Source organism: Bufo bufo, chromosome 7 (genome assembly GCF_905171765.1).
Source record: "Bufo bufo chromosome 7, aBufBuf1.1, whole genome shotgun sequence".
Classification (NCBI taxonomy): Eukaryota; Metazoa; Chordata; class Amphibia; order Anura; family Bufonidae; genus Bufo; species Bufo bufo.
Window position 1 is genome coordinate 81281905 of NC_053395.1, and position 25596 is coordinate 81307500.

General features: G+C 44.4%; 1 protein-coding gene across 3 annotated transcripts; it reads left to right on the plus strand.

The window, feature by feature from the left end:
* Positions 1-279: 279 nt before the first annotated feature.
* Positions 280-25322, plus strand: EEF2KMT (eukaryotic elongation factor 2 lysine methyltransferase). Of its 3 annotated transcripts, XM_040439906.1 has the most exons (9): positions 280-345; positions 5930-6034; positions 6403-6459; positions 8215-8295; positions 10877-10978; positions 12998-13131; positions 19656-19927; positions 22165-22314; positions 25158-25322. In XM_040439906.1, the coding sequence occupies exons 2-9, from the start codon at positions 5930-5932 to the stop codon at positions 25262-25264; spliced, it is 1008 nt and encodes a 335-aa protein (XP_040295840.1). In that variant the 5' UTR covers positions 280-345; the 3' UTR covers positions 25265-25322. The 3 variants fall into 3 exon arrangements, with proteins under 3 accessions (XP_040295840.1, XP_040295843.1, XP_040295842.1); XM_040439909.1 differs by lacking the exon at positions 8215-8295; XM_040439908.1 differs by lacking the exon at positions 6403-6459.
* The last annotated feature ends 274 nt before the right edge of the window (positions 25323-25596 follow it).

Here is a 25596-nt window from a genome sequence, read left to right on the forward strand (position 1 = left end):
TGCAGGGTGCAGAGCTGTGTATGTGCAGGGTGCAGAGCTGTGTATGTGTACTGTGCAGAGCTGTGTATGTGCAGGGTGCAGAGCTGTGTATGTGTAGGGTGCAGAGCTGTGTATGTGCAGGGTGCAGAGCTGTGTATGTGTACTGTGCAGAGCTGTCTATGTGCAGGGTGCAGAGCTGTGTATGTGTAGGGTGCAGGAATTCATGCGGTTTTTCTGGAATTCAGAGACACTGACACAAAGACATCCACTTAGTCATGTGACTGATCACATGGGCATGACGTCAGCAAAGGTCCTTTCCTTCTCGAGAGTAACGTGTAGCCCGTGCTCCTGTGCTGCGGCTGTAAGGTAGGGCTGTGTGTGGACAGGGGTTGAGATGACAGCGGCTGCTCTCTGCTTCATGCAGCTCCTCACAGACACTGTAATGTAATGTGTGCTGAAGCCTCTGCTCGGAGCTGCCGGCAAACATATCGGGGGAGATTACACTGGTGTAAAGGAAATCCGGGTTAGTTGCCCAGAGCAACCAATCTGATTCCAGCCTTCATTTTCCAAAGGAGCTGTGAAAAATGAAAGGTGGAATCTGATTGGTTGCTATGGGCAACTAAGCCAGTTCTCCTTTCCACCAGTGTGATACATCTCCCGCACTGTGTCAGTGGAGAGCTCACTTTACTTTCGGACCCATAGAACAGATAGCACCTTCACACCTGGTGGATACGCTGTGAATGTCTGCTTAGGCTACATGCACACGACAGCATGTGTTTTACGGTTCGCAAAAAAAAGGATGACGTTCCGTATGGCATCCGTTTTTTTTGCGGATCCATTGTAATAATGCCTATCCTTGTCCGCAAACTAGAAAAAAGGACATGCACTAGGGATCGACCGATATTGATTTTTTAGGGCCGACACCGATAATTTGTGAACTTTCAGGCCGATAGCCGATAATTTATACCGATATTCTGTGAATTTTCATAAAAAATAAAAATTCCTACACAAATCTGCTGAAAATGAATATGTTTATTGTTAACGTGTAGTTCTTTTTCATTTATACTTAATATTTTGGTGTTTATTTTTTTTTACTTTTTTCTTCTAACTTTTAGCCCCCTTAGGGACTAGAACCCTTGTCCTATTCACCCGGATAGAGCTCTATCAGGGTGAATAGGACCTCACACTGTCCCGGCTTTAGTAGCGTCCTGGCTGCCATGGTAACCGATCGGAGCCCCAGGCTTACACTGCTGGGGCTCCGATCGAAGGAGGGGGGCCCTGTGGCCACTGCCACTAATGATTAATACTGGGGGGGCTTGGGTGGGGGGGCGCACTGCGCCACCAATGTTTTTAATACTGGGGTAGGGGGTACACAATAGATGCCGGTACCGATAACGGTCAAAATCCTGAATATCGGCCGATAATATCGGTAAAACCGATAATCGGTCGATCCCTAACATGCACTATTTTTTTTATTGCGGGGGAACGGACATACTGATGCAGAAAACACACGGTGTGCTGTCCGCAATTTTTGCAGACCCATTGAAATGAATGGGTCCGCATCCTATCCGCAAAAAAAAACCGGAACGGACACGGAAACAAACAACGTTCGTGTGCATGTAGCCTTAGGGTACTTTCACACTAGCGTTAGAAGAATCTGGCAGGCAGTTCTGTTGCCGAAACTGCCTGCCGGATCCGGAAATCCGCATGCAAACGTAGATCATTTGTTTCTGGATGCGGATCCATCTGACAAATGCATTGAAATACTGGATCTGTCTTTCCGGTGTCATCTGGAAAAACGGATCCGGTATGTATTTTTTTTCTTCACATTTTTAAAGTTTTGCGCATGCGCAGACCGGAAAACTGGATCCGACGATGCGGTAATTTCCGGAACACTTGGTACCGGATTCGGCATTAATACATTTGAATGGAAATTAATGCCGGATCTGGCATTCCGGCAAGTGTCCTGGAATTCTGGCCGGAGAAAATACCACAGCATGCTGCAGTATTTTCTCTGGCCAAATACCGTAAAAGCGACGGAACTGAAGACGTCTTGATGCATACTGAACGGAATGCGTTTTTTCCGGTATTAAGCCCCTGTGACGGAACTCAATACCGGAAAACTTTAACACTAGTGTGAAAGTACCCTTAGATTTGCTTGCAGTACCATCAAAGTGGATATGATTTTAAAAAATTAATCTAATTTATGCTGCAGATCTCCCCCATGGATTTGACACTTTACAAAGCAGAGGGTGAAATCCGTGACAAAATCTGATTTAGGAGTCCCTGTACCTTTAGACCCTTTGCAGACGAGCGAGTGTCACGCTCCAGACTCACAGCATGAGTAAATGTGGCAGCTACCGTCCTGACCTTCCAGCACTGCCGAGTTTGCATAGCATTATATTGATTTATGATGCTATGTAACCCTTAGGCCCCTTTCACACGAGCAAGTTTTCCGCGCGGATGCGATGCGTGACGTGAATGCATTGCACCCGCACTGAATCCGGACCCATTCACTTCAATGGGGCTGTGCACACGAGCGGTGATTTTCACGCATTGCTTGTGCGTTCCGTGAAAATCGCAGCATGTTCTATATTCTGCGTTTTTCATGCAGCGCAGGCCCCATAGAAGTGAATGGGGCTGCGTGAAAATCGCAAGCATCTGCAGGCAAGTGCGGATGCGGTGTGATTTTCACGCACGGTTGCTAGGTGACGATCGGGATGGGGACCCGATCATTATTATTTCCCCTTATAACATGGTTATAAGGGAAAATAATAGCATTCTGAATACAGAATGCATAGTAAAATAGCGCTGGAGGGGTTAAAAAAATAATAATAATAATTTAACTCACCTTAATCCACTTGATCGTGCAGCCCGGCTTCTCTTCTGTCTTCTTCTTTGCTGTGTGCAGGAAAAGGACCTGTGGTGACGTCACTCCGGTCATCACATGATCCATCACCATGGTAAAAGATCATGTGACGGACCATGTGATGACCGGAGTGACGTCACCACAGGTCCTTTTCCTGCACACAGCAAATAAGAAGACAGAAGAGATGCCGGCTGCGCGATCAAGTGGATTAAGGGGAGTTAAATTATTTAATATTTTTTTTAACCCCTCCAGCCCTATTGTACTATGCATTCTGTATTCAGAATGCTATTATTTTCCCTTATAACCATGTTATAAGGGAAAATAATACAATCTGCAGAACACCGATCCCAAGTTCGGGTTTGGGTACCAAATATGCTGATTTTTCTAACGCGCGTGCAAAACGCATTACAATGTTTTGCACTCGCGCAGAAAAATCGTGCATGTTCCCGCAACGCACCCGCACCTTTTCCCGCAACGCCCATGTGAAAGAGGCCTTAGACTGTGGAAAAGTCTGCCAGAAAATCTGCAGGTTGTGGCGGGTGTTTTGGTGTGAATTACGGTGCAGACTTCCTGTATGAGAATCTCTCCATTCAATTGAATGGCAAACTGATTCTGCCGCTGAAAACATTGCAGAAAAATCTGCAACAAAATTCACACAGATTTTATTGCAGATTTTTCCTCCGCTTTTTTCACTGAAGAACCAGTTTGCTATAGGATAACATGGTGGAAGTCTTGATGTTGCGGACTTTCTGCCAGAATTTTCTGCTATGTGTGAAGGCACCCCTAGGCCTCCTGCACATGATCAGTGATGAGTGGCAGGGGCAATATTCGAATTTGCAATATTTTGCGAATATTCATCATATATTCGAGAATTCGTGATCTCCAGTCATAATTTTTTTGATTGCGAAAATCAGCAATCGGAAAATCTGTGATAAAAATTAGCGATCAACATTTCTCCTAAAGTCAAAGATATTGCAGCCTCCTCATTGGCCCACAAGCAAGAAGCAGTGAGGGATCATGGGTACTGATGAAAAATATCTAGAATATTCGCGATTACGAAGATATAGCACTATATTCTGGATATTCGCGAATTCTCAAAGTGGCAATATTCGCAATAAAAATTTGCAATTAGAATATTCGCGATCAATACTACACATGATGTGCGTGATCGCACATAAGATCCGTATAAATTTCCGTGCCGATTTATGTGCGTTTCTGCAGGGTATATGCATCAAAATCTGCAATTTCTAATTGTGTTTTTTGTGCGGATTTGATGCCTTTTGCCGCAGATCTTATCCTTCCACTTAAAAGGATGAAATCTGCAGTTAAAAGCTCAAACATAACTGACATGCCGTGGATTCGGAGATCTGCATGGCAGGTCAATGTCTACACAGAAGAAAATAAGAGATTTGTGTAATCCCATACACTTTACTGATACTGTTAGGCCCCTATCACACGGGCGAGAATTCCGCACGGGTGCAATGCGTGAGGTGAACGCATTGCACCCGCACTGAATACCGACTCATTCATTTCTATGGGGCTGTTCAGATGAGCGGCGATTTTCACACATCACTTGTGCGTTGCATGAAAATCGCAGCATGCTCTATATTGTGCGTTTTTCACGCAACGCAGGCCCCATAGAAGTGAATGGGGCTGCGTGAAAATCACATAGCATCCACAAGCAAGTGCGGATGCGGTGCGATTTTCACGCATGGTTGCTAAGGAGACGATCAGGATGGGGACCCGATCTTTATTATTTTCCCTTATAACAGGGAAAATAATAGCACTCTTAATACAGAATGCTTAGTAAAATGTCCATTGTCGGGTTAAAAATAATAAACAAATTTAACTCACCCCATCCACTTGGTCGCGTAGTGGATCTCCTCTTCTTTCTACTTTCTTCAGGACCTGGCTAAAGGACCTTTGATGACGTCACTGCGCTCATCACATGGTCCATCACCATGGTGATAGACCATGTGATGAGCGCAGTGACATTTAACAGATAGTGTCAGAGTTAAATGGATCCGATAAGTCATGACGGATCCGTCTTGCTCCGCATCCCATGATGGAAAGGGATGGGAAAGGACCCCAACAGACCCCATTATACATCCATGAGGTCCATTGGCGTCATTGGGATGTGTCCTATGATGGACAACACAGATGGGAACAGAGCCTCATTTAAAAGATCCCCTAAGACCTCATTCAGATGGCACATCTTAGAGTCTAGCTACAAATCCCAGCGGAACCAAACTGTCACAGTATCATAGTGATCCATGATGTAAGCTCGGATCATAGGACCCATGGTCTGGCTGGGATTTGCACCTGTAGTACAGATGCCCATATTACAGCTGTGTGAATGAAGCTTAAGAAAAATAAGTTATCAGATGCTTCCAGTAAGCGCTGAGCGGGACCACAAGCTGCTGCTCCAATGAGTTACTCATTTTTGGGCTAGGAAAACAATTTTTCAGTCGACCTTTATTAAAAAAAATGTTTTTCTTCTACAGCTTTCGTGCAGTTGCAGACCAGCGACCTCTCTGCTTCACACTGAATCTGTTAGAAAGCTGCTGTCAGCTGGACCTGAAGTCCTTCTCTCTGAACTCCTGACAGCTCATAAATGCTCATTTAAGCAAAGTTCTTATCAAACTGATAAAGAGTTTAGTTCTAATGAGTGGTTATGAGCTGTCAGGAGTTGAGAGATAAGGGTTACAGATCTCTGGCGGATTCAGTGTGAAGAGAGAGCTTGCTGGTCTGCAAGTGCACTGAAACTGAAAGCTGTAGAAGATGTTGAAATCGAATCCAATTGAAAAAATGATTTTTAGCCCAAAATGAGTAGAAGGCAATAATAAAAATGCCTCAAAAGGTGTTAATAGCCTGCAAAGTATGGTCCCATGTTGTATCCCATTCATTTCTATGGGTCTGCATCTGTATGTGTGCTGTCCGCATCTGTATGTCCGTCTCGCAAATTATAGAGCATATCCTATTCTTGTCTGTTTCGTGGACAAGTGGGACTGAGAAAAATGTGGATTGCTGTATGTAGAACGTGGAAAAACAATTGTGATAATGACATTTAATTCTGCACAGATGGCTCTGCATCATCACGCTATGTCCACTGCTCAAGCTACTTTGTGCGATACATTCCAGCGAGACTTTCTGTGCTGTAGACGTATTGGATCCTTACCATGGAAGGTGAGACTTGGTCCGATTGCCTTATCTGATCAGTAACGTAATTATTGGCCATATAGTCTTTGTTGAAATGTAATAAAGGTGGAGGGGGATTTGACATTGATGGTTTATCCTTCAAGATGGATTCCTTAAAATGATCCTGGAGTTACCGGTCCAGTAAATATGTCAGACTTTGTACAACAGGTGAGAAAATCCACTATCTCAGACCAAACGTGTCTGATCCAGTAGCACAGCCGTATCATATTGGAACTCACCTGCCTAAAAACCCGTTATTGGGAAGCCCCCCGCGTCCCTCGTTTACCCCATAGAGAAGGCATAGTCTGTGTAGTTTGTAGATGTATTTGCTATTACTTTGTGCTTCTCTTCTCCAGGAATTGGACCATCAGTTGACCCTGCAGCCATCATTTGCTCTCATTATTTTGGAAAAGGTAATAACGTACCTCAGACATGGTGTAGACTACAACTGCATGGTGAGCGAGTGCAGAGTCTGCGTACAGCGCTAGCTGTGCTCCACTCCTGATGAAACTGTATATCTGATGACTAGGGACGAGCGAATCCACTTCGGATGAAACATCCAAAGTCGATTTGCATAAAACGTAGTTCCAATACTATACAGAGCAGGAGCTCCGAACAGTATTGGAAGGAATTGGCTCCGATGAGCCGAAGTTATTGCTTCTCGAAGTCTCGCGAGACTTCAGGTAATAACTTCATAAATTCATTTTTACTGTAAAACCCGAGTTTGGGAAATAGTTTTTTCATCCGTCATAGCAACCAATGATGCTGTACTGTACTACGGCAGCAGCAGGAATCGCACGGCGTCATAGCAACCAATGACGCCGTGCGCTCCTGCACCCTGAAGAAATCCAGGCCGGTATCACACGATCCGTGTTCCACGGACGTGTGCATGAGGCTTTACAATGGTTTCAACATGCAATGGTCGTCCTGGAACCGATTAATATTGTATCTTGAGGAACCACTGTACACTGGTTTGAGACTGGACTTAGACTGTGTTTCTAAGATCCGTTCTCATTGTTCCCCCATCAATAAGGGGATCTGATGTTACTGTAGCACAAAGGAGAAGAGAACATTTCTAGCTATTTAATAGGGTTCTCCAGGATTTGCTGAAAATCCTCCCATGTCTAATCTGTGGAGAAGATGGTCTGCTCAGTACTTCCCCCTCCGTGGCACAGCCGATTCCGCAGTCTCTTGTGACTGATGGGACTGGATGCGGCTCTTCTGCTCAGGTCCTGACTGGATGTTTTCCTGATTCTTCCTGTTCAGCTGCATTTACGGTATACAGCTGAACAGGAAGACTTCATATGAAGTTATTACCTTCCCCCGAACAGCAATAGGGGCACTAGAGCTTTCCTAAGCTAGGATGGGAGACATTGGCATTTGGCGTCAGGTGGAGATCTTTCAGAGGCTCTCCCTGTGTATCCATGTAGAAAGCATTTTTATCTACATTGATTAAAAACTGGAATTATTTCTAATGGACATGGGACTGGGAGTATCTGCCCTGCAGCACTTCTCCGCAGATGGAACCCTTTGGAAGTCTACAATGGATGAGCAGGATGAAGCTGGAAGGAGGACTTTATTCCCATGACTTACAAAATGTCTTTCAATGCAGTGTAATGTTTGAATTTAAAAAAGTGCCTTAGTAGCTGTTCCTCCACATAACCTTTTCTTATTGGAAGCGACAACCCCTTTAAGAACAAGCTACTGCCACCCATAGGGTTGTCAGATCATTGTGGGAGTAGTTTTGTGACAGGTTGGAGACCACAGCTGTAGATGACATTTACTAAGAGCGGCGATTTAGACGCCCGATCTTAGTCCATTTCTGCTGGTGCTTAAGTTATGGAGAGGCGCCGACCTCTACATAGGCGTTGGCCATGGTCTACGCCAGCTCCCTTGCTGACATAGATTTGAGTCATTTTCTATGCCAAAAACAGGAGTGGAAAATGATAAATGAGACAAGCGAGCTGGCCCGTCCCCTTTTTCTGCCACCTCAGAAAAGTGGCGTGAGCAGGGAAAAGTCGCAGATTTGGCCGCAAATCCCCCTTGTGACCAAATCTGCATCAAAAGTACACCACATCATAAATGACCCCGTAGTGTGCCAGATAGCAGAGCTTTGTTAGCTATACTGTGGGGTACGTGGTTCCTAATGAGTGTTTTTCTCTTTCTAGACCGTGAATCATCCAGTGTGTCAGAAGTGCCCACCATCATTACAGTACCGAAGACTCTTCTTGTCTGAGCTAATCAAAAAGGTGGTCCGTCACACAGAAGAGCGATAGATCTTGTGGATCAAGTGAACATCGTGTCCCCTGGATTTTTTATTTTTATGTATTTCACTAAATTTCTTACTGCAATATAAAACAATTAACTATGTACATCAGTCAGTAATCCAGGGGAACATGATCTTCACTCGATACAATTTTTTTAAATCTATTGGCTCATAGGACTCTACTTGTATATAACAGAAAAAGAAACCCTTAAAGGGATTCTGTCACCTCCATATGGCCATATACAGCACTTACATGGCGCTGTAGCACACCTATACAGGATTCTAATGGTACCTTTGTTATTTTCTTTAGACATCCAGAAGCAGGAAAAACGACGTTTATTTCATATGCAAATGATCACTCGCAAGTGCCCAGGGGCGGCGTTCCGTGTGTAGGTGCCCAGGCTGCTTTGCCTTTCAACCGTTACTCCTCCCCCAGCCTCTTCCTTTGCCCGCCCTCCTATTCCCTTGTATCATCCCTAGGTCTGGCCGAGATCCCGCGCCTGCGCACTGCTTCGCCGGCTGGCGCATGCGCACTAGTTGAATTGATGCCGTACCCAAAATAGACATTGCAGTGTGCATGCCCCGGCCCGGCGAAGCAGTGCGGGCAAAGGAAGAGACTGGGGGAGGAGTAACGGTTAAAAGGGCAGGGCAGCCTGGGCACCTACACACGGAACGCCACCCCTGGGCACTTGCGGGTGCTCATTTGCATATGAAATAAACGTCGTTTTTCCTGCTTCTGGATGTCTAAAGAAAATAACAAAGGTACCATTAGAATCCTGTATAGGTGTGCTACAGAGCCATGTAAGTGCTGTATATGGCCATATGGAGGCGACAGACTCCCTTTAAGGAGTCAGCAGGGTTCCCTTCTGTATAAAAGGGGCAACTCCTGTCCCCAGATCTGTACCTATGATACTGGCTGACCTGTTACAGGTTGAAAGCTGAAGACATCTTTGTTGGTCCCATCTTCATATGTGCCGTATTGCTGAGAAAAATTGTGTTTTAATATATGCAAATGAGCCTATAAGAGCAACGGGGGCGTTGCCGTTACACCTAGAGGCTCTGCTCCCTCTGCAGTTTGATGTTTTCACTGCCTGGTCCTGTCAATCACAGTGCAGCAGACAGAGCCGAGCCTCTAGGAGTAAACGTCCCCGTTGCTGTTATAAGCCCATTTGCATATGATAAAACTTCATTTTTCTCAGCAATGCGGGCACATATGAACATGGGACCCACACAGATGCCTTCAGCTGCCAGGCACATGTAACAGGTTCATGGGTATAAATCTGCTGACAGATACCCTTTAAAGCGGAACAGGCAGCATTTTACATCTACAAGTCCATACTAATAGTTGCCAAAACAGCACAAGAAAATGTTGAAGTCTGATATATTAAAGGGGTATTCCGGTTAACATAAATATAAGTTATGTTTTAGACTAATTCTTCTCCAATAATTACTTAATATAATGTAAATTTCACATATTTACCGTTCACTAGTTATAAAAGTAGTTTTCCTCCCCTGCGTTTCCTTATAAATTACTATGACATCGACCTGGAGTTCTGACCCTTTGTCAGGTCGAGCATGCTCAGTGTGTTGCTATCAGCTCTCTAGCTAAATGTCTTGTGAAACAAAGGGAGTATAAGGGTCCATTCACACGTCCGCAATTTTGTTCCACATTTTGCGGAACGGAATTGCGTACCCATTCATTTCTATGGGGCCGCACGGCGTGCTGCCCGGCTCCAGAAATGCGGACCCGCACTTCCGGGTCCGCATTTCCTTTCCCGAAAAAAATAGAACATGTCTTATTCTTGTCCGCAATTGCGGACAAGAATAGGCATATTCTATTAGTGCCAGCAATGTGCAGTGCGCAAAATGCGGAACGCACATCGCTGCTGTCCGTGTTTTGCGGATCCGTGGATCCGCAAAACACGTTATGGACATGTGAATGGAGCCTAATTGTGCTGGTGATTACTGAGTAGAAGGGGCGTGACCGGACTGTATATCAGGCAGCCAATCAGTAAACAGCAGGAAAGCTAGGGATTGTGGGGATTGTAGTTTTGTAAATTAAGTTACTTTACCAGAATACCCCTTTAATGATCAGAGCACTCCATGTGATTGACAGGCTGTAGTGTAGTCTAACTCTATAACTCAAGAGAGCCTCTATTACAGAGTGGTACCGAGTTTGGGAGAAGCCCTTTCCTGGCTGCTTTGATTGACAGGGTCAGGCGGTGGTAAAGCAGTGAGGGGGGGGCTGGCCACAGAAAGGAACTAGGCATGGGTGCAACAAGAGCAATGGTGATGCCCTCGTTGCACGAAATGCCTAATTTGTATAGTAAGAAAAATGTATCATAACTTGGGAACGGAGCGTCGGATCTAGAAAAGAATAACAGCACTTTAATCCGGAGGACCACAGCTACGTGTCTATGCAGACAGCTGATGATGGCTTCCCCTTACTGTTTTGCTATTTTCTATAGATCGTCTATGAATAACACTAGTACAATTCTATTGTATATGAGGCTGCATGGTGAAGACAGATATTAAGGCAGTAACTCTCACCCTGTTCTCTGCAGCATGAGCGTACTGGAGCAGAACCGCTCGATGATTTATACAGTGCACTGGCTGAAATCTTAAATTCAGAAGACACTGCAGTCTGCTACAAAAGTTACTGTTTGGTAAGCGTTGTCGTGTTCACTAATCGGAATAACGGTTAGACTAGAACTAAGCTTCCTTCCCATGTCTTTATGTGTTGAAAGAGAACAGTCTTAATTTTAATGCAGTATTAATTATTGAGTTTTGTGCCCATAAGGCTCTGTTCACATTACATTTATAGACTCTGTTACATCTGGGTCTATAAGTTACATGGATACCTCTGAAAGATGGCGCACAGCGTCATCCATACAGTGTAGGGTCAGCCTGAGTGGTCCTGAGTCCAACAGAAAAATAATCTTACCTGTTCTATCAGATTCTGTATTAAAGGGGTTGTCCCACGAAAAATATTCTACAGTTTTCAAACCAGCACCTGGATCTGAATACTTTTGTAATTGCATGGCATTAAAAATTTAGCATACCCACCAAGTTATTCAATAAAATGTATCTGTATAGCGCCATTTGCTGTTTGATTTTTTTCCCCTATTTTTATGTCCTTCTCACTGAGAAGGCCGCACATGCTCAGTTTCATCCTTCAACTGCCTCCTGAGCTGTGATAGGGAGAGCATGGACACGCCCCCTGAGCTGTGATAGGGAGAGCATGGACACACCCCCCTTAGCTGCAGCAGAAAAGACACTCCCCCTGAGCTGTCAGCTTGATATAAATCTAGCAGAACAATGAATGGGGAGATCTCTGGATCCATGTGAGGTACAGGGCTGGTTCTGGCTGTGTTAGAAAGACATTGTCATGTACTGTATGATGTCTGATTTTCATTTTTTACATTAATCATGGGAGAACCCCTTTAAGGAAAATATCTCTGTAATATGACAGCACATGGAGGGCCTACTGCTCCATAGTAAGTTTATAAGGCCCAAGAGTATGTTCACATGAGGCAGATTCATTGACATGTCTGCAACTGAAAATCTGTTTTATAAATCCTAAATGGGGTTTTGTGTTCACATGTGTTTGCAATGCACGTATAAAATTCCCAGTGCATACAACCAGTGTGTCCATAGAGGCCTGTTGACCCAGTGGATGACAAGAGTGTCCTTCCACAAGCCGATATACATCAGCAAACAATTATTTTACAGAAGTATAATTATCTAATATACAGGATGGTCCAAATGTATGGAGATACCTGAATAAATAGATATGGGTGGCTGGGAACGCCATCCTGTAAAGGGGATGTTGCTAACAGGAAAGGGGTAATTCTGTGAGAGGCGTTGTCCTACACCGTGACCATTTTGAGAGCGCCATGTTGGAACCAAGTCAATATTTTCTAATGCGAAGGGGTGCATGTGACATGTGCATTGGATAGAGAATTTGATGAGAAGTCCAAATCTGCACTTAAATGTCACGTACCTTTACTCCTGCTCCCTGACAGATCACCCAACCGCCATGGCACAGTTGGCAAAATTGCTTGCCAAATTTCAGGTTCTGCAATTTATCAACTGTGCCATGGCGAATGGGTGTGCAATGACCTGGGTACTACACTCCCTGGAGATCAGCACAATCTCTGTCCTCTCCTCGTGTGTTAATCTAGCAGCCATATCTGTGTCTGTAAAAAAAAAAAAGGCACGGAAATGGAAAAATATATGTTGGTGTGCATGAGCCCTTATTCTGAATTTAGTTAGCATTCCTTATACAGGAGATACATAGCTCAATAGGGATTTAAAAAAACCAGTCACTGCTTGGTTGCTTTATAACCTAATGATGCGGCTGCAATGCAGTCTAATTAATCAGGCTTTCTACATTGTGCTGATGACGAAAAGGAAAGCGATCTTCAGATTATGAATTTTGAATTTAGTTACTGAAATGTTAACATATACAATGCACTGTCCAGACTTCGAAATAAATACAACTATGGCTCCAGAATGAAAAATAAAAAAAAAGAATTTGCTGACTGCAGATTGCATCCCGTCATTTCTGGGCGCATTGTGGCCATTTTATTTGCAGTTTGGGGCCCTTTTGTTTAGTTTTTAGCATTTGCCACAGTTAGAAGAACACTTTCCAATGTAATACAGTGGCAGCATTTCTTTTGCAGCCTACAGGGGACCTCATTACATTGTCTGAAAACGTTGCCATAATCTCTACAGGAACCACAGGCCTAGTGACATGGGAAGCTGCTCTTTTCTTAGCTGAATGGGCAATTCTAAATAATTATGTCTTCAACAGTCGGTAAGAAAAGTTTATTATAAAATGCCCACTGCATACTGCAGCATTGTTACTCGCCAAATACTCCCGAGGATAGGTCATCATACACGATCACACAGTGTGCAGTCTGACATTCAGTATAAACCATTCCTGTCTTCCAAGGACTGTTCTTTGTAGTCTAACTTGTTTATTGGCAAAACAGAAGTATTGGAGATTGGTAAAACTATAAGAATACAATAGCAAACAACTTCCTGAGTACTGATTAGAACTAGCTGGACAGCTCTGCATAATACAATGTCCATGAAACAAAGGTATATGTCTCACCAGATATGCTCGCAAAAGGATGGTGGAGTTTAACCACCTCAGCTCCCCTAGCTTAAACCCCCTTAATGACCAGACCACCTTTTACACTTCTGACCTACACTACTTTCACCGTTTATTGCTCGGTCATACAACTTACCACCCAAATGAATTTTACCTCATTTTCTTCTCACTAATAGAGCTTTCATTTGGTGGTATTTCATTGCTGCTGACATTTTTACTTTTTTTTTTATTAATCGAAATTGACCGAAATTTTTTTAAAAAAATGACATTTTTCACTTTCAGTTGTAAAATTTTTCAAATAAAACTACATTTCTATATAAATTTTTCTCTAAATTTATTGTTCTACATGTCTTTGATAAAAAAAAAAAAAAATGCAATAAGCGTGTATATTTATTGGTTTGCGCAAAAGTTATAGTGTTTACAAACTATGGTACAAAAATGTGAATTTCCGCTTTTTGAAGCATCTCTGTCTTTCTGAGCACCTGTCATGTTTCCTGAGGTTCTACAATGCCCAGACAGTACAAACACCCCACAAATGACCCCATTTCTGAAAGTAGACACCCTAAGGTATTCGCTGATGGGCATAGTGAGTTCATAGAAGTTTTTATTTTTTGTCACAAGTTAGCTGAAAATTATTATTTTTTTATTTTTTTTTCTCTCTTACAAAGTCTCATATTCCACTAACTTGTGACAAAAAATAAAAACTTCCATGAACTCACTATGCCCATCACGAAATACCTTGGGGTGTCTTCTTTCCAAAATGGGGTCACTTGTGGGGTATTTATACTGCCCTGGCATTTTAGGGGACCTAAAGCGTGAGAAGAAGTCTGGAATCCAAATGCCTAAAAAATGCCCTGTGAAATCCTAAAGGTGCTCTTTAGAATTTGGGCCCCTTTGGGCACCTAGGCTGCAAAAAAGTGTCACACATGTGGTATCGCTGTACTCAGAAGAAGTATGGCAATGTGTTTTGGGGTGTATTTTTACATATACCCATGCTGGGTGAGAGAAATATCTCTGTAAAAGTCAACTTTTCCCATTTTTTTTTTTTATACAAAGTTGTCAATTTAGAGAGATATTTCTCTCACCCAGCATGGGTATATGTAAAAAGACACACCAAAACACATTGCCCAACTTCTCCTGAGTACGGCGATACCACATGTGTGACACTTTTTTGCAGCCTAGGTGCGCAAAGGGGCCCAAATTCTAAAGAGCACCTTTAGGCCCCTTTCACACGAGCGAGTATTCCGCGCGGATGCGATGCGGGAGGTGAACGCATTGCACCCGCACTGAATACCGACCCATTCATTTCTATGGGGCTGTTCACATGAGCGGTGATTTTCACGCATCACTTATGCGTTGCGTGAAAATCGCAGCATGTTCTATATTCTGCGTTTTTCACGCAACGCAGGCCCCATAGAAGTGAATGGGGCTGCGTGAAAATCGCAAGCAAGTGCGGATGCGGTGCGATTTTCACGCACGGTTGCTAGGAGACGATCGGGATGGAGACCCGATCATTATTATTTTCCCTTATAACATGGTTATAAGGGAAAATAATAGCATTCTGAATACAGAATGCAAAGTAAAATAGCACTGGAGGGGTTAAAAAAAAATAAAAAATCATTTAACTCACCTTAATCCACTTGCTCGCGTAGCCCGGCATCTCCTTGTGTCTTCTTTGTTGAAGGACCTGTGGTGAGCATTAATTACAGTTCAAGGACCTGGGATGACGTCACTCCGGTCATCACATGGTACGTCACATGATCTTTTACCATGGTGATTCACCATGGTAAAAGATCATGTGACGTACCATGTGATGACCAGAGTGACGTCATCCCAGGTCCTTGAACTATAGTTAATGCTCACCACAGGTCCTATACAGTAAAAGAGACAGACGGAGATGCCGGCTACGCGAGCAAGTGGATTAAGGTGAGTTAAATGATTTTTTTTATTTTTTTTTAACCCCTCTAGTGCTGTTTTACGATGCATTCTGTATTCAGAATGCTATTATTTTCCCTTATAACCATGTTATAAGGGAAAATAATACTATTTACAGAACACCGATCCCAAGCCCGAACTTCTGTGAAGAAGTTCGGGTTTGGGTACCAAACACGCGCGATTTTTCTCACGCGAGTGCAAAACGCATTACAATGTTTTGCACTCGCGCGGAAAAATCGCGGGTGTTCCCGCAATGCACCCGCACATTTTCCCGCAACGCCCGTGTGAGAGAGGCCTTAGGATTTCACAGGGCATTTTTTACGCATTTGGATTCCAAATTACTTCTCGCGCTTTAGGTCATCTAAAATGCCAGGGCAGTATAAATACCCCACAAGTGACCGCATTTTGGAAAGAAGACACCCCAAGGTATTCCGTGAGGGGCATGGCGAGTTCCTAGAAAAAAAAATTAGCGGAAATTGTTTTTTTTTTTCCCAGTCTCCCTTTCCGCTAACTTGCGACAAAAAGTTCAATCTTTCATGGACTCAATATGCCCCTCAGCGAATACCTTGGGGTGTCTACTTTCCGAAATGGGGTCATTTGTGGGGTGTGTTTACTGTTCTGGCATTTTGGGGGGTGCTAAATTCTGAGCAACCCTGTAAAGCCTAAAAGGTACTTGTTGGACTTTCGGCCCCTTTACGCACCTAGGCTGCAAAAAAGTGTCACACATGTGGTATCGCCGTACTCAGGAGAAGTAGGGCAATGTGTTTTGGGGTGTATTTTTACATATACCCATGCTGGGTGAGAGGAATATCTGTAAATTGACAACTTTGTATTAAAAAAATTTAAAAGTTGTCATTTACAGAGATATTTCTCACACACAGTATAGGTATATGTAAAAATACACCCCAAAACACATTTCCCTACTTCTCCTGAGTACGGCGATACCACATGTGTGACACTTTTTTGCAGCCTAGGTGCGCAAAGGGGCCAAAATTCCAAAGAGAATCTTTACGATTTCACAGGGCATTTTTTACGCATTTGGATTCCAAACTACTTCTCACGCTTTAGGTCCCCTAAAATGCCAGGGCAGTATAAATACCCAACAAGTGACCCCATTTTGGAAAGAAGACACCCCAAGGTATTCTGTGAGGGGCATGGCGAGTTCCTAGAATATTTTTAGCGGAAAATTATTATTTTTTTTTTTTCTCTTACAAAGTCTCATATTCCACTAACTTGTGACAAAAAATAAAATTTTACATGAACTCGCCATGCCCCTCACGGAATACCTTGGGGTGTCTTCTTTCCAAAATGGGGTCACATGTGGGTTATTTATACTGCCCTGGCATTTTAGGGGCCCTAAAGCGTGAGAAGAAGTCTGGAATATAAATGTCTAAAAAATTTTATGCATTTGGATTCCGTGAGGGGTATGGTGAGTTCATGTGAGATTTTATTTTTTGTCACAAGTTAGTGGAATATGAGACTTTGTAAGAAAAAACAAAAAATAAATAAATTTCCGCTAACTTGTGACAAAAACAAAAAAAATCTTCTATGAACTCGCCATGCCCCTCAAAAGTGATATTTATAGCGCCGCACGATTTTACGGTGTTTTTGCAGTGATCAGAAAAAAAATTATTTCTGTCACTGCAGTGGGGCGGACTGAACGCAAGTGTGTGCACAAGATCAGGCCTGATTGGGCGAACACTGCGTTTTTTGTAGAGCCTATAGAACATGTCCTATTCTTGTCCGCAATTGCGGACAAGAAAAGGCATTTTCTATATAGTTCTGGCAATGTGCAGATCCGCGGTCCATGGATCCGCAAAACACATACGGACGTCTGAATGGAGCCTTACAGGGGGGTGATCAATGACAGGGGGGTGAGCAGGGAGTCTATATGGGGTGATCAGGGGGTTAATAAGTGACAGGGAGGGGGGTGTAGTGTAGTGGTGTTTGGTGCTACTTTACAGAGCTGCCTGTGTCCTCTGGTGGTCGATCCAAGCAAAAGGGACCACCAGAGGACCAGGTAGCAGGTATATTAGACGCTGTTATCAAAACAGCGTCTAATATACCTTTTTGGGGTTAAAAAAATTATCGCCGTTGGCAGGCTGTAGATGTACTCGTTTATATACGGTTCCTGTGAACGCGTGTTCACAGGAAATCTCGCCTCCCGCGAAAGGACGCGCTGGCGCGTCCAGGAGGAATAACAGGGCCGCTGCCAGGACGCAATCCTGCGTACGGCGGTCCTGAGCTGGTTAAGAAGAAGTTATGCAGAAGGACAGCTCTACTGATGTGTCCTTGATGACTGTAGACACTCACACAATACAATAATCTTTATTAACAGAAAAACAAAGTGTAGTACATTTTTAACACCGCTAGATGGTGCTATTACCACACTAAGGCCTCTTTCACACGGGCATTGCGGGAAAAGGTCCGGGTGCGTTGCGGGAACATGCGCGATTTTTACGCGTGAGTGCAAAACATTGTAATGCGTTTTGCACTCGCGTGAGAAAAATCGCGCATGTTTGGTACCCAAACCCGAAGGGATCGGTGTTCTGTAGATTGTATTATTTTCCCTTATAACATGATTATAAGGGAAAATAATAACATTCTGAATACAGAATGCATAGTAAAATAGCGCTGGAGGGGTTAAAAAATAAATAAAATTTAACTCCCCTTAATCCACTTGCTCGCGCAGTCCGGCATCTCTTCTGTCTACATCTTAGCTGTGTGCAGGAAAAGGACCTGTTGTGACGTCACTCCGGTCATCACATGGTCCATCACATGATCCATCACAATGGTAAAAGATCATGTAATGACCGGAGTGACGTCACCACAAGTCCTTTTCCTGCATACAGCTAAGATGAAGACAGAAGAGATGCCGGGCTGCGCGAGCAAGTGGATTAAGGGGAGTTAAATTATTAATTTTTTTTTTAACCCCTCCAGCGCTATTGTACTATGCATTCTGTATTCAGAATGCTATTATTTTCCCTTATAACCATGTTATAAGGGAAAATAATAATGATCAGGTCACCTAGCAACCGTGCGTGAAAATCGCACCGCATCCGCACTTGCTTGCGGATGCTTGCGATTTTCACGCAGCCACATTCACCTCTATGGGGCCTGCGTTACGTGAAAAACGCACAATATAGAGCTTGCTGCAATTTTCACGCAACGCACAATTGATGCGTGAAAATCACCGCTCATGTGAACAGCCCCATAGAAATGAATGGGTCCTGATTTAGTGCGGGTGCAATGCGTTCAACTCACGCATTGCCCCCGCGCGGAAAACTCGCCCGTGTGAAAGGGGCCTAATAACTACAGTAATACGAGAATTGCAGCAGAATGAATTAGAAATGAAATAGATGTGATCTGAAATGAATCTCCCTGTGCTGGGGCAGAACAATTATCCTTACCCGGATAACCTCTTCTAAAGAGAGTCTGTTACCAGTTCATGCTGTCCTATCTGAAGGCAGCATAAACTGCACATTTCTGAGACATTTACTTGAACTGACCCTATCATTTTGTGTAAATCCTTTAAAAGCAGTCAAGTGCTAGAGATGACCGAGTCCACTGCACAAGCTCTGCAGTCCTCAGTCATGAGCTCCCCTCCACACCGCAGATGGACTGCTATCTCCCTATGGCAGTCAGTGGTGGTAGAGCTGGAAGCTCATAAATATGAGGACTCTCATGCTCCATGTTGAGCGGACTCCAGTGCTCGGCTCATGCTGTTGCTGTCCAATACTAATTCTAGCAAAATGACTGCGCCAATTAGTAACCCAGCGTTTTGCTCAAGGTATCCGTCTCGAGTTCCAACAGCCAAACTACAGACACCACACATGCAGTACAAATACCATCTTTATTGTGTCTCATTAAAAAGACATACAATACATAAATATCGACACTGAAGGTCAATGCAGAAGGTACTGTGATAGTGAAACCCCCCAATATATGTCACACTTACAACCATATCATTATTGTAATGAGGTAATAAATCCCTCCTGCATGTATAAGAATAGGATCTCCCACCATTCATAGTACCTTGTGCATGAAGATATAGAATTGCAGTCCATTCCCCGGTCTTATGTCCTATCATTGCACTTGTAAATGCACTAAGGTCATAGCACTACACCCCCTGAGGATGAAATGTGCCTCCTGAAGGGAGGAAGTACAATGCTAACCTGATAGATATCCGTCTCCAGCTCATACAGAACACATTCCCATTTAGACAATGTTGACTGATGAATTGTACATTTTGAGTGGTGACCTTTTAACGTTGTTCTTTATGTTTTGAGAACAATTCTAGAGCTCGGGAGTGGAATTGGTCTGACTGGACTGGCCGTATGTAAGAGCTGTTCTCCCAAGAAATACACATTCACCGACTGTCACCAGAAAGTCCTTCAGCAGCTCAGAGAAAACATTCAGCTCAATGGCTTTATGCTGAGTGAAGAGCGTTCAGTTACCGGGGAAAACCCAAAGACTGTAATGTCAGTAATGGAACTCGACTGGGAATCCATTACAGAACAACAACTTCTGAACCTGGAAGCGGACGTGGTCATTGCATCAGGTACCAGGAAATTACAACCTGTATAATGTCAGCATTCTCCTTATTCCTCCACAAACATGCATACCCACATCTTTTGGGAAGACGCCCCTCGCTGCTGCGGGTCACGTGAGGTGGAGGGGGGGGCGAGGTGGGAGGTGGTCTTCCCAACAGCTCCATGGGACTGAACAACCCCTTTAAAGGGCTATTCCCACCATAGTCATTTATGGTATATACACATTATATTGTGTGCCATAAATGTCTAATAGATTTGGGTCCTACCTCTGGGACCCGTCAAACATTTATGGCATATCCTGTGGATATTTCTTACACCAGGCATGCTCAACCTGCGGCCCTCCAGCTGTTGCAAAACTACAACTCCCATCATTCCCAGACAGCCTACAGCTATCAGCCTACAGAAGGGCATGGTGGGAGTTGTAGTTTTACAACAGCTGAAGGGCCGCAAGTTGAGCATGCCTGTCTTACACCATTATGCTTTAAGCAGTTTTCAGGCACCAATTATCTTCCAGGGGATGAAAGGGTTAGGGCTCTTGCACAATGTGTGCCGCCTGTTCCGTGCATTGCAGTCCCCATTGCACAGGCACCGTCTGTGTGTCGCTGGCATAGACAGATGCAGATATATTCAACTTGAATGGGTCTGTGATCCGTCCGCTCCGCACCAGTGCCCATATATTGTGGATCTGGTGTTTAAGGGCTCATGCACATGACTGCAGACAGGTTAAAATCCAGTTTCCCTTAGGCTCCATTCACACATCCGCAATTCCATTCCGCATTTTGCGGAACGGAATTGCGGACCCATCCATTTCTATGTGCGGTCCCGATCCAGAATTGTGGACCCGCGCTTCCGGGTCTGCAATTCCGATCCTGAAAAAAATAGAACATGTCCTATTCTTGTCCGCAATAGCAGACAATAGGCATATTCTCTTAGTGTCGGCAATGTGCGGTACACAAAATGCGGAACGCATGTGTGAATGAACCCTTAACCCAGTGCCTGATATCAGGAGTCTACCAGTCTGCAGATTCGTCAGGTGTCACTGTCTGAACTGACTTTTCTAGTATTCGAGTACCAATGATGGAACAGAGTAAAGCCCCTTTCACATGAGCATGACGGATTGGCTCAGGATGCGTTCAATGAAATTCACACCATTTCGCAAGCCGCTTCATTCAGGCCCTTCGGCTGTCTTCACCAGTGATGGTCAGTTCGCAGTGTTCGCCAGCGAACACATGCGGGCTGCCATCTTGACTCACCCGTCCGGCCCTTACCTGTGCCTGTGCTGGGAGCCGCTCTGAAATCAAATGCGGTCACCGGGAGCAGGCAGTTCCGAGAACAGCCACCGGGGGCCTTCATCGGGCTGTTCTCAGAACTGCCTGCTTCCGGTGACCGCATTTGATTTCAGACCGGCACAGGTAAGGGCTTACCTGTGCATCGCCGGACGGGTGAGTCAAGATGGCAGCCCGCATGTGTTCGCTGGCGAACTGACCATCACTGGACTTTCAGTCCCTGTGTATAGACTTCCTGCATAGACGGGGCCACATGCAACACTGCAGCCTATGACTGGCCTCAGAGATAACACGTCCCCAAGCAGCATGTAACACAGCGGTGTAGACAGGGCAGGGAGAGGTAAGTTTAGCTCTCTTCCAAGGTCCCACTCGATAAATCCTGGACAACCTCTTTAGAGGGGTTGTCTCACTTCAGTAAGTGGCATTTATCATGTAGAGGAAGTTGATATAAGCCACTTACTAATGTACTGTTATTATCCATATTGCTTCCTTTGCTGTCTGGATTCATTTTTCCATCACATTATACACTACTCGTTTCCATGGTTACAGACCACCCTGCACTCTATCAGTGGTGGCCGTGCTTGTACACTATAGGAAAAAGCGTCAGCCTCTCTGGTGGCCGGGACCGTGGGAGCACACATAGGCTGGTGCTTTTTCCTATATTTTCAAGCGCAACCACCACTGATTGTTTGCAGAGTGGTCTGTAACCATGGAAACGAGCAGTGTATAATGTGATAGAAAAATGAATCCAGCCAGCAAAAGAGGCAATATGGATAATAACAATGCATTAGTAAGTGGCTTGCAATAATTTCCTCTACATAAATCCCACTTACTGAAGTGAGACAACCCCTTTAAGCACGCCACGGGTCCATTGAAATCAATGTGCTGTAGTTTGTCATGCATAGACAGGTCGGAAGGGGAAACGTATTTCCATACTAACAATGTTTTACGATTTCTAGATGTGGTGTATGATCCAGAGATTGTAACTTCGTTTACTAGAGTATTAAAGAAGCTTTTTCACTGTACAAAAGCTGGAAATAAACTTGACGTTTTTGTCGCATCAACTATTCGTAATCCCGAGACATACCGACTGTTTCAGGCAGCTTTAGGTAAGTGATTTTATGTCCGATTGCAGTTACTTCATTCACTTGCTGCATACAAAGTGTTAATTCAGCAAAAATGACCATTTCTAGATAAACACCTAGAGTTGCACATACCACAGTTACATTTAGTAACCGGCCGTTAGAACGTATCATTTATTTACAGTACGGCTATCAGCTATCTCTCTCTGACATAAAGATATGAGATAAATGGCACATATGCACAACCATTCCTCCATTCCCCCCTGGACTCCATTTTCATGGTCGGTGGGAGTCCTAGTGAGTGGACCCTCAATCATATATTTATCACTTATCCTGTGGATCGGTGAGAAGCTCTTATGTGTGATAACTCCTTTTCGATTGATGCAACAGTCTTGAAGGGGTTGTCCATTCCTTTTATACTGATGCAGTAATCAGTATCTCCACTACACAATGGATGGAGCTGTGTAGTTCTGGAGTTACTCCCAAACAGCTGGGGTGTCGTACGTTCCTGCGGCTAGTCCATCAGTAGGACAGGTGAGGACAACCTTTAGTGACCAGCCTGTTTTGGGCCTAGCAGTTTTTTTTTTTTTTCCCAGCGCTTACTGTGCAAGATAAATGACATGATAATTATGTAGTGTGGATCGTGATGGACACGGCCACAACAAATATGTGGAGGGGATTTTATTTTTTTGCTAAATGGAAGTGCATTTTCTACTTGAAGATTTTTTTTTTAAAGGGAATCTGTCACCTGCTTTTACCATTTTAAGCTGGCAGCATCGCTATGTTGACTAAAGTACCTTATTTCCAGCAGTCTTCTTTTTACTTGATTTCGTTTTGTAGTTTTGATATAAAAGCACTTTTAATGTTATGCTAATTAGGGTCCAAGGAGCCCAGAGGGGCGTTTTTTTTCCCTCTCCGGAGCCCAGTGACGCCCCCCTGCAGTGCCCAGCCCGCCTTAATTTGAATTCCAAGAATGCCTCCTGATCATCAGATAACCTCCCACAGCCCCGGCAAACGGTTCCGCCCCCTCCCCACATCATAGTCTACCTTATAGAAATGGCCCGTCCTTCTTCCTGTCTGCGGCCAGAAAACTCGCGCAGGCGCAGTACTGCCAGCGGCCTGCGCGATCATCAACGTCCTGAGGGCAACAGCGCTCAGGTCACTTCACTGGGCTCGGCGCATGCCCAGTGAGACTTTTGAGGCTGTTGCCCTCAGGAGTTTGATGATCGCGCAGGCCGCTGGCAGTACTGCGCTTGCGCGAGTTTTCTGGCCGCAGACAGGAAGAAGGACGGGCCATTTCTATAAGGTAGACTATGACATGGGGAGGGGGCGGAACAGTTTGCCGGGCTGTGGGAGGTTATTTGATGATCAGGAGGCATTCTTGGAATTCAAATTAAGGCGGGCTGGGCACTGCAGGGGGCGTCACTGGGCTCCGGAGAGGGAAAAAAAACGCCCCTCTGGGCTCCTTGGACCCTAATTAGCATAACATAAAAAGCACTTTTATATCAAAACTACAAAACGAAATCAAGTAAAAAGAAGACTGCTGGAAATAAGGTACTTTAGTCAACATAGCGATGGTGCCAGCTTAAAAATGGTAAAAGCAGGTGACAGATTCCCTTTAACCATTTACTAGTCCAACAAGGGGACTTGAACAGGTGCTTTTATGTCTTCTATAATACACTGTACTGCCTATACACTGTCAGTGCTATACTGACAGGCACTGCCAGAGAAGCAAAGCCTGATGGGCATACACTGCAGGCAGGCATGAGGCTTTCATTAGTCCCCAGGCTGCCAGACTAAGACATGCTGATCTCACTTGCGGGACTGCCAATGCGTGACAGAGGGAGCTCCCACCCTCTAAAGTGGTTAGATGCCACGATCCGGCCGTTAGGGCAGTGCTTAGACTAGGCCACTGTAAAAAAAAAAAAAATTGCCGCCTGGCCTACGGCCCATCATTGACCACTGTAAAAAACTGCTTCTTTGGTCACTAAAGGTTTAAAGATCCAATTGCCAGTAAAATTTTGACACACACACACACACACTTGTGACTTCCTCCTGGAAAGTACGCTGCAGCTGTCCTTTTATCTGTAAGGCTACTTTCACACTAGCGTTCGGGTGTCCATTCGTGCGCTCCGTTTGAAGGGGCTCACGAGCGGCCCCGAACGCATCCGTCTGGCCCTAATGCATTCTCAGTGGAGGCGGATCCACTGAGAATGCATCCGCCTGCCAGCGTTCAGCCTCCGCTCCGCTCAGTGAGCGGACACCTGAACGCTGCTTGCAGTGTTCGGGTGTCCGCCTGGCCGTGCGGAGGCGAGCGGATCCGTCCAGACTTATAATGGAAGTCAATGGGGACGGATCCGCTTGAAGATGACACCATATGGCTCAATCTTCAAGCGGATCCGTTCCCCATTGACTTTCAATGTAAAGTCTGAACGGATCCACTCAGGCTACTTTCAGACTTAGAAAATTTTCTAAGTTATAATGCAGACGGATCCGTTCTGAACGGATGCAAACGTCTGCATTATCGGAGCGGATCCGTCTGAACGCTAGTGTGAAAGTAGCCTAAGTCATTATGAATTGTACAAAGTACTTTAGCAGCAGGTTGGTCTGCCTTATTAACACACAGATTTACTGCACTGGTTCAAAGAAAAGCAAAACTGCAAAAAGACATTAAAAACAAAAAAAAAATCCCTTCCCTGAATGCTCAAGACTGCATCCTAAATACTAATGAAGTGAAGTAACAGTCCAGTGCTCTGTCCTCATGACAGTCATATGGTACAGTGTAGAAGTGCTGTGTGTCATCTTTATGTATGATGCCATATGTGTGCTCAATCCTAACGACGAATCGGTTTTCTTTTTTCTCCCGCTAGATAACACTGGGATAAGGTGGCAAGTTCTCCCGGACCACAAGAGGAGTATATTTGCATATGATAAAGATTGTACAGTGCAAATTCTGAAATTGACTTTATCAGTGTGAATATTTTACGGAGAGGCTGAAAGCAGTGTATAGTAAGTGATAAAAGTGCTGTATCAACCAGCCTGGTTCACGGGTGTCTTTTCTATGGATGCTGGCAGTGTACTCATCTACCAGATACAGGTCTCCAATAATTATCTGGTAGACCAGGACTATGGCAGAGGCAAGTGTGTTCAATTACAAGGGTATTATAGCTGGCGCAATTTAAGACCATCAGTTGTTTTACTAGAACTCGAGGTCATGACCAGGGTAATAGGAGGCAGGGTTCAGGCTTCCATGACAGACATCCTTTATGTTTATGAATTTAGTGTAAGGTTGGGTTCACAAGTGAATGA

What these genes read in the sequence shown, in the direction of transcription:
- EEF2KMT (XM_040439906.1), top strand. Translation starts at nt 5,930, where the DNA reads ATGGCTCTGCATCATCACGCTATGTCCACTGCTCAAGCTACTTTGTGC. An exon ending in GCTACAAAAGTTACTGTTTG is followed by an intron (nt 10,979 to 12,997) that starts GTAAGCGTTGTC and finishes TTTCTTTTGCAG; the next exon opens with CCTACAGGGGACCTCATTAC. An exon ending in ACTGTTTCAGGCAGCTTTAG is followed by an intron (nt 22,315 to 25,157) that starts GTAAGTGATTTT and finishes TTCTCCCGCTAG; the next exon opens with ATAACACTGGGATAAGGTGG.